Source organism: Podarcis pityusensis, assembly GCF_964106645.2.
Source record: "Podarcis pityusensis genome assembly, chromosome: 2".
Taxonomy (NCBI): domain Eukaryota; kingdom Metazoa; phylum Chordata; class Lepidosauria; order Squamata; family Lacertidae; genus Podarcis; species Podarcis pityusensis.
Window position 1 is genome coordinate 82,491,624 of NC_138029.1, and position 9,503 is coordinate 82,501,126.

General features: G+C 41.8%; 1 protein-coding gene across 2 annotated transcripts; it reads right to left on the reverse strand.

The window, feature by feature from the left end:
* Positions 1-985: 985 nt before the first annotated feature.
* Positions 986-8,466, reverse strand: SELENOK (selenoprotein K). 2 transcript variants are annotated; one of them, XM_080996862.1, is made up of 5 exons: positions 8,280-8,466; positions 4,775-4,865; positions 3,991-4,071; positions 2,748-2,840; positions 986-1,290 (listed from the first exon to the last, which is right to left on the reverse strand). In XM_080996862.1, the coding sequence occupies exons 1-4, from the start codon at positions 8,449-8,451 to the stop codon at positions 2,753-2,755; spliced, it is 432 nt and encodes a 143-aa protein (XP_080852988.1). In that variant the 5' UTR covers positions 8,452-8,466; the 3' UTR covers positions 986-1,290; positions 2,748-2,752. The 2 variants fall into 2 exon arrangements, with proteins under 2 accessions (XP_080852988.1, XP_080852989.1); XM_080996863.1 differs by lacking the exon at positions 8,280-8,466 and adding an exon at positions 7,178-7,345.
* Positions 8,467-9,503: the final 1,037 nt, after the last annotated feature.

The window sequence follows — 9,503 nt, forward strand, 5'->3', positions numbered from 1 at the left end:
CCCGCCAGGGAAGGTTTATGTTAAGGATAAGGGGGCAGGGGAGAAAGAGCGACACTGGCACCTGCCACCCTGTGGATCCTGCCGCCTCAGGCAGTCACCTCATGGGTTGGCCAGCCCTGGCAGAGACCCATCTACAGTAGTACCTCTGGTTGCAAACAGGATCCGTTCTGGAGCTCCGGTCGCATCCCGAGGAATTCGCAACCGGAGGTGCCGCTTTTGTGCATGGTGCGGTTTAGCGCTTCTGCGCATGCATGCATGTAGAGCGCTTCTGCACATGGTGCGTAGAGCACTTCTGCACATGCATGCGGGACAAAACCCAGAAAAATACTTCCGGGTTTGCCACATACGTATCCCGAAGAATCAGAGGTGAACGCAAGTAGAGGTACCACTGTGGTTCAGTATCGGTTACAACAGCCTTCTCCACCCAACCTCTGGCACCCCCCATATGCTCTGGACTACTATGGTTGGGGCTGGTGGGAGTGGGATCCAAAAGAAAGGACACTAGGCTGGGAAAAGGCTAGCAACTTCCCCAGACAGCCCTCCTGGAGATGCCCGGGATTGAATATGGTAGAACAAATGAGGTGCTCTACTGCTAAACTATGGACTTCCACAAGTGATATTCTATGGCACTGGAAGTTACTTGAAGATTAACTATGTATCATATGAAAGAATAAAAATTTAAATCTTTAAATCAATTCTTAAATTTCACCATAAGCTCTATTAATTTCAGTTAAAGACAGTAGCGATGGAGCAAATCACAACTAGTTTAGGGGCCGCACAATCCAGCGAGGATGAGTTATTGCCATTCATAAGTAGTGGTTTCACAGGAAATGCAGTTTTTAGATATGCGTGGGGTTGTGAATCTGATTCTACCCTTTTCCTCAATTCATGTATTCTGAAGTCAACCTTTAAAAAAGGTTTTGTCATAGGCATGATTTGTGAACCTTTAGAACAGTTTTTTAAAAATAAAATTATTCCAAGCCAGTCTTTTGCAAAGCTATATTTATTTCTTATAACTTTACAGCTACAACAAAATTTCCACAAACTATACAAAAAGGCTTAAAACAGACATTAAACAGGTGCATTTAATTTAATAGAACTGCATTTCAGTTACACTGGATCCTGGAAGTCGGAATTCCCAGCACAACTTCATTGTTCTGCTAATCCACAGAGCAGTGAATGATTTAGACACACACACAACACTCAGACCCATTTGGTCCATCCGCCAGGAGGTCATTTCAGTGTTGCAAATGTGTGTCCAGTTGTCTGCCTCTCAAAAGAGGCATTTACCTAAGAAGAAGAAAATACTGATTAGTTTTCTGGCTATGTTGCAATTGCATACATTGCATACATTACAAACAATGAAATTTGCACCAGGAGCTTATGAGGTCATCACATTTGTTTTTCTTCAGGCGGCAACCTCCACCAAACCTGACAAAACTGCTTTTGAACCCAGAAAAATGTTGAACATGGTTTGTCATGTAGTATGGGGCAGTCAAAGAAAATAAAGGAAATCTAAAATCACATTAGATTTACTTGAGTCTTAAGTAGCTTTTAAAATCCTGGCTATTAAACAAAGTATGATACATTTACAGTAAGATATCAATACAAGTATATTTCTTTTAAGTAAACATTATTTAACACAAAGCATAAAACATAATTATCCTCAATACAAAGAATTTCTGTACAGTATAAGGATGGATTCTAATGACGGATTCTAATTGCAGAGATTTTTTACTGAAGTAGCTGGCTCTCTACAAATAAGTTTCTGTTGGAGCTGGACCAAAAATTGACATGTGCTGAATAATTTAAGTTCAGTGTGGAAGCTGTGATCTCTAACCATGGAAATCCAAAATAAATGATGTTTAACGTGCTAAAAAAGAAGAATAACAGCCAGGAAGGAGTTTGTCATTGTCCTGGCAATGTGCTCCAGCATATTCTTAGGATGCAGAAAGGTCACTCATTATCAGAGTGCTGTTCCTTATGTAACAACAAAAAAATGGTATCATCCACACTTCTAGGTTTGCAGAAGTGCAAAAAGCTTAGATTGTTTATAAATTAGAAAATAGCCCAATGAGGGCTGAACATAGTTGCCACAGATCATGTCTATGGGGGAAATAAATGAAAAGCCAAGGGGGAACATAAGGCAGAGAAGAGAGCATAGCTACCAAGAAGCCTGATCAGGAGCACTTCACAATGCAACATTTTGTTGCAGGTCCCACTTGTATATTACTGATGGTCAGTTTATATCCCCTTGATACATTATGCAGCTCCTTATCTCTCAACCTCTCTTACTGAAATCCTCTAAGTATTCAAAATATTAGGACACTATAGGTCTGGACACAGCACAAATCTAACAACACTACTCTGAAGTAAGTTCTATTTAATTCAGTGGGGCTTGCTCCCAGGTAAATGGGATTAAGATTACATCCCAAACCAAGTACAGTACTAAAAAAAGGGGAACACTGGTTTTCCCCTTCGCAGATCTTTGCCTAATGTCAAAGCATGTAGAGCAGACACCTTTCCTTTCTGAATAGTGGGCAGGAGGAGGAACAGGGCAAAATCTAAAGCTCACCCACCTCCCCTATATGCACTTAAAACTATAAAATTATTTAGTTTTACAGCCACCAATTACTAGATTTTTCCCCTCTTTGATTTTGCAAAAGAAAAAATCATGAGCTGTTCCTAAGCCAAACTAAAGTTCATTTTTTAATTCAGAATCCAAAAAATGACAGATCATAGGTTACCTTCCTCATCCACCTCCAGCCATTGGTGGAGGACTTGGACCTCCTCCAAAGTGGTTTATTCGACCCATTCTACGACGAGGAATCCCTGGAGGCCTAAAACAAACAAAAGCAAAATGTGAAGAGAAAACACCTGGCAAGAAATCCCATCAGAGAAGCACCTTCAGATGTAGCAGATTATGGGTTTCTAAGATTGGTAAAATAAATTTTCCTTTCTTAGGCTCCCCAAAATGCAAGATTCCTTATCAACAGATGAGATACCTTTATACCAGAGCTTTCCAAACTTTTCATGTTGGTGACACACTTTTTAGACATGAATCATTTCATGAGACAGTAATTCAGTTTTACTAGCAAACCAGAGGTTAAACCAGTCCTTTTTTTTCCTTAAAAAATGTTTAGGGGTACTCTCATTTTGACTCAAGAAAATCACCATTTTATAGTTCAAATCAGGAAAAATAAATACAGTAAATGGACAAAAGAAGAAAGATTCACAAAATGTTTAGGGCTATGCGTACCCCTTCGTCCCCCCAGAAAAAAGCACTGGGTTAAACTAACCCCTTTCCAGCCCTTGGACGAGCGCAGGGAGCGCTCACATGGCACACCTACACATGGTAATACTAACGTGTTGTGACAGAGTTTTGAAAGCTCTGCTTTATACCTTTATAATGTGAGGCATCTTTACAAGGATGGCCAGCTAAGCTTGAAGTAAATGCAGCATCTCTCATTCTGAACTAAATTTGGAAGATTTTAATAACTGAAGTTAGGGTGGGGCTCACATATGGTCTCTACATGTAGTTTTGCATCCAGTTGGGCTATGCACAGACTTTCAGCATAGAGCAAGGCTGACACAAGTGGGCCTCACATCATATGATCCTATGTGATGATGGCTATCTGGTGACAGCTTACTTGTAAATGGATTTTCAGGCTCAAACTCACAATAGGGATTCTACTTGAGCCCCTTGCTCCTGTTCTTCACCATGTGCAAGATCTAAATACTGGGGATGTGTGTGAATCAGGCCTAAATATCTTCTGCTTCCATATAATCTGTCACATATTGTTTGTACATAATTTTTTGTTTCTTTCAGTAAAACACACACATAACAACCTGACTTTTTAATAAGATAGTAGTATTTTGTGTACCATCTAAATTGACTGCCTGTTTGGTTAGGCTGATGGGATATGGGAATCCAAAAACATTGGGAGTGCAACAAGTTTCCCACCCTAAATTAAAATGAAAAAGCAGTACCCCCTTCCATCATCGTATCTTGAAGAGGAGGAAGATGTGTAGCCTCTCCTTGTCAAGTCTGGGTGAATAATGCTCTGGAAACTGAAATGACAAAAGATTCCCATTAATCCAGTGCCACAAATAAGCAGCAGGGTTAAGCAGTTCAGTAGTAGTATTAAGTTTAAATGAACAGCAAAATTGCCTTTCTACAAATATTTTTTCTATCTTTACTTCTGAAGAGAATATATATATCTCTGAAGAGATATATATATCTTCTGAAGAGAATATCTATATATACCTCTCTCTCTCTCCCGGTCCAACATTTGTCAATTGAATGGAAGACTGACAAAATCTAAACTTGAGTCAGGACTTATTTTAAATAGCCTTTATGAGACATCAAAATATTATTCAGGGTGTCCCCAGAAGCCTAGAATGCTGGTTTCCTTTTTTCAGATGTCACAAGCATCTCATGTTATTAAGTTTCCTGTGCACTGATCAGTTTAATTTTAATCAATCATTTCTTTTTCTTTCTTGCTTTGTGGAGTATTGTCATCTCACGACTCTAAAAGAAGGGACGATCTAAAGAATTTATTATCAGATGCATACTGCTCTTCACAATGAGAGATTTAAATCTAGGTCTATTTTACTGAAGAAAAGCTTTGCTTGGTGTTCAATTGACTGTTAAGTGCATCCTATAATAACTCTATCTATCTATCTATCTATCCTGCCATAAGGCTAGTCCCAGATGGTTCTGAAGGCAAGTTGCACAATTTAAGATTTAGATTAAGAGAACAATTCTACTTACAACATAACTACGAAGTCTGCTATTCCCCAAAAGAAGTCAGTTATAAATGACAAGCTCCATGGAGCCCGACTCCGGCTATCCAACACTTGACCTGTAATTAATAATAATAATAATAATAATAATAATAAATATCATCTCAAAATAACAATGTATACATCATTATGAAGAAGAAAGCAGTATTATTCACAAAAATTGATATTTTAGAAGTTAAAACACAAATCAGTATTATTTCCCTTTAATCATGTGGCATGGGGACTTACTGTTTGAAAAATATAAAGCCTGGGAACCTGGCCAAGGAATGTACTTTACCAGTTGTTATATGCTTCCCTAACATACTTTACTACAAGAGTGGAGAATCTGTGGTCCTCCAGATGTTGCTATACTGTGACTCCCATCATCTTTAATGACTAGTCAGGGGTTGACGACAGTTAAGAGACCAACAAAACTCGGAGAATTTCCCACCCCTGGTTTACTGGAAGTAACATTTCACTTGACATAAAAATAGTCACTTAAAATAGTTGTAACTGGAGATATGGGCCCAACTGCAAATTTCTCTTTGTTCAAATCTAAGTTTACTCGTCCATCCTGCAACACACATTAATGTGTAACAAATCAAGTGGAAACATCTCCCACCCCCACCTAACAATGCTAGTTTCTTGCATCATAGTTGCTATGTTTCCAATGTTCAACCCATCTGGAGCAACAACCATCAGTACAGTACTGTACTAGCAAATCTTTCCACCCAAAAGCTCTCTTATAGCTTAGTCCTATGTATTTAAGAAGTTATGTACGGGTCAGAAATCTTACCCCTAAAAATGAACACAGCATAGCCGCCCTAGATTCTGTACTACTGCACATTTTTGTTACTACAAACTACAGACAAGACACACTAGTTCTCCAGCCAATCAATGCTTAATTTTTTTAATTCTTCTAGTGCTAACCCAGTCTTGTACTTAACAACAGGTGACCAGGAATTTCAAGAAATCCAGTAAGGCGGCTGGTGGAGGAGGGACAGATTGCTCCATCATTCCACCGTCAGCCTACTTGGATAGCAGCAGAAAAAGAAAAATACCTTCCTTCACAACTAGAGTGAAAACTCAGTAAACCAGGGTGGGGAAATATGATCCCACCTCTCTGCCCTTGATAGAAATGTTTTGTTTGTTTTTAATCAGACTGCTAAAGGCTGTAAGCTTACATTTCAGTGCTGTCTGTGAAAGAGGGGAAATGCAAACTAGCAAGGACTTCTGCAGGTATTTTAATCATTAGGCTTTTTATAATTGTTATTAGATTTCTCCCATTCCCTAAAAGAACTAATCAAACCACAATTACCTGCTAGTGTCAGCACTGAGAACGCAAATCAATGACCATTTAAGTCAAGTATACTATTCTTTAAGAACGTATAGGGTTGAGTTCTAATTTGCTGAGCAATAGTCAAGGTTCAGAGAACCAACGCACATTAGGTAGAGCAATCAAATAGTTACTCTGAAATGCTATTTGTACAGCTTAATCCTATGCTTACTTCAACAGAGTTCAAGATTATCACCTACTGCTAACATGAAGAGCCAAAAGTAATTCCACCCCAAATTTGTAAATTAAGGCATATAAACAATTTCTTTCTTCTGGGGTGACAGTCCAAATTAGGAGGCAGTAGAATGGTTTGAGATGGCAAACCAAGCAATTAAAAATATGAATCGAAATCTAGTTAAAACTGTATTGGTCATGAGCCAGAATTTATCAGAAGAGGTATGTACTGGGTTGACACCTGCAATGATAATCATATTCCTGTTTCCAACCTTATCGGTGATTTACAGACCAAGACAATTCTTTGTGCATCTGAGTAATGACTTCAAGGTGCCCAAAAGGCTTTTTAATTATCCCGCTTTTGAAAAATAAAACAGGCTTTTAATCCGCACGAAGCCATTCGCCCGGGCTCTTTCGGAGTTACCCTTTGAAAAACAACCTCAAGCCCTGTCATACGAACATGACAACCCTTTCAGTGCATCTTTCCACAGACAGCAACAGCAGGAATTATGTAAGTTTATTCAGCAACTATGAAAACACTACTGGCAGCCTCCCGGATCTACCAGGTTGCAGAAAGCGTGATCTTGTGTAGTGGCCTCGATCTACACCACCTCCACATACAAAAGGAGCAGAAAAAGAGGGTCAGGCATAAATTTTCCTCTGCCCCATGGGCGTAGCCGGGGTGGGGGGCAGCTGCTTCCCTAAATCAAGAAAATAAATAAAAATACTTAACTAACCAACTGTGCTGCAGATAACTCTGTTCTAACCCTCCCCAACATAAAGGCTGCCCCCCTAAAATAAATCATGGCTACGCCCATGCTGTGCCCCACTCCCACCCCATAATAAAGGTTTCCTCCCCACCGCGGAATCTCTGCCCCTCACCGTTCGAAATATAAACCATGGCTTCGCTTCGCCCCACCGTCCCGGATCCGAACGCTCAGAGGTCTCTCTCTCTGTCCTGCTCCAGCCCCGCCCCTCCTCTGTCACCCAGGAAGTCGGAGCTGGGAAGACGCCATAGGCCGAGCGGTCACGGGATGGGCCGTTGCGTCACCGCTTTGCCTCCCTTAAGCAGCCGCAGCTGCCGCAGCCGCTCCTTCCGCCCTTGGCCTGCCAGTTCGACGGCTCTGACAGCATACTCGCCTCATTTAAAGCACAGAGATAGGAAAATGGTAGAGCAGCGCGCCCTGCGCTCCTCGGTGGGCGGGAAACAGAAATAAAGAGAAACTCGGCGGATTTGATATGCCATAGTACACGACTGGAGATTGATGGGGTGTGTTTGTGTGCCAGATTCAATATGAGAAGCTGAGCAGTGTGTGGAGAGTTCATAGAAGTCTGGTCAAAATGGCACCTCAGGACTGCAACCTGGGTAGCCTGCACATGAGAAGCTGGAACCAGGAAAAAACCAAACCAAACTTCCAGATGTTAAGGGGTTACACTGGAGCATTCTTGGTGCATTGTCTTTATGGTTCTGTGAGCTAGAAAGAACTAATAAGCATAACCGGGGAGGAAAACGCAAGAGGGAAAAGATGAAAAGTGTAGAAGTCTGAACAAAAGCAATTATATGATTTCATGTCAATAGAGGAGATCATTTGTGTTGGATAGGTTGGCCCCCCACCAAGGATACAGGCCCGGGGTGTGTGTTGAGCCCGGGGAACTCCCCACTACAGTGTGCAAAAATTGTCCCTCCCCACTCTGGCTTGGAGTGGTTAGGAGCCTGTCTTCACACTCCCTGGGCCACTCCTCTGCTGCTCTGGGTGGCTGGGTGTGGCACACAGGCTCCTCTGCAAGGGCACAAGGGACACAGGAATGCCAATATTTGTCCTTGCCAAAGAGCGCAAGGGACAGGGGGCACCTATACAGCTCCCTGCCAAGGGCGCAAGGGAGTTTAAATACACCTCTGGTGGAAATATCCCTTCCACATAATTTCGGAAAGACCTCCTACTCTTCTTTTTCTCTCAGATCAGTGCCAGTATCTGTAGCTCACCGTTTGAAACGTAGGGCATTGTTGTGTTTGCCTCCCAGGTGTTCTTTCTGCTCTTGCCTTTCTCCCTCTCCCCAACCTCATAGGACCTCTTCCTCAGCACAGAAGAAAGCTCCCGCTGAAGAGGGATTACTGGCTGAGCGCAGATAATAGACTGCCTCACAACTGTTGCCATGCCGACGGCATGTAATAATACGTTGAAGCTTAAGCTGTGTACTTCCAGCCGGATCCTCTTGGACCTCCAAATAAGTGTGTATAAAACTGCTGTCTTGTAGGTACATATAATAGTGAGTCAGACACCATTGGTCCATCTATCTCAGTATTGTCCACATTGACCGGCAGTGGAGATCCAGGAAGGCAGGGTTCTTTCTCTGCCCTACCTGGAGATGGAATCCAGGATGTTCCGTGGGCAATTAAAAAACGCCATTTGCCACAGTACTTGTTCATCACTCAGGGATCTTTGTACTCAGCGGCCTGAACACCAGGAGCAGATCTGCATGCCTAATACTATGCTGATTCAGACATGTCCTAACATAGAATCATAGAATGGTAGAGTAGGAAGGGACCCTGAGAGACATCTAGTCTAACCCCTTCTAATGCAGGAATCTCATGTAGATAATACATGACAGATGGCCATCCAACCTCTGCTTAAAATTCTCCAGGGAAGGAGAATCTCTCATGGGAGTCTGTTCCACTGTCAAACAGCTCTTACTGTCAGAAAGTTATTCCTGATGTTTAATTGAAACCTCCTTTCTTGTAACTTTAATCCCTTGGTTTAAGTCCTAGCCTCCAGAGCAGGAGAAAACAAGCTTGCTCCATCTTCCATGTGACAGCCCTTTTGATATTTGAAAATGGCTATCATATATTTTCTCAGTCTCCTCTTTTCCAGGCTAAACATACTCAACTCCCTCATCTGTTCCTCATAAGGCTTGGTTTCCAGACCCTTGATCATCTTTGTCCCCCTTCTCTGTACACGTTCCAGCTTGTCAGTATCCTTAAATTGCCCAGCACTGGATACAGTACTCTAGGTGTGGTTTGACCAAGGCGGGCTAGAGCGGGACTATTCCTTTGATTGGGACATTATACTTCTGATGTTTTCAAATGGTTGCCTCTCTGTAGTGCAGATGGGGACCTTCAGGCCTGGAGGTCATATGTGGCCTCTAGTGGATCCTTTGTTCCTTGTTACTGCTCCCCATGCAGCATTTAAGCTTAGGAAAAAGGATATCA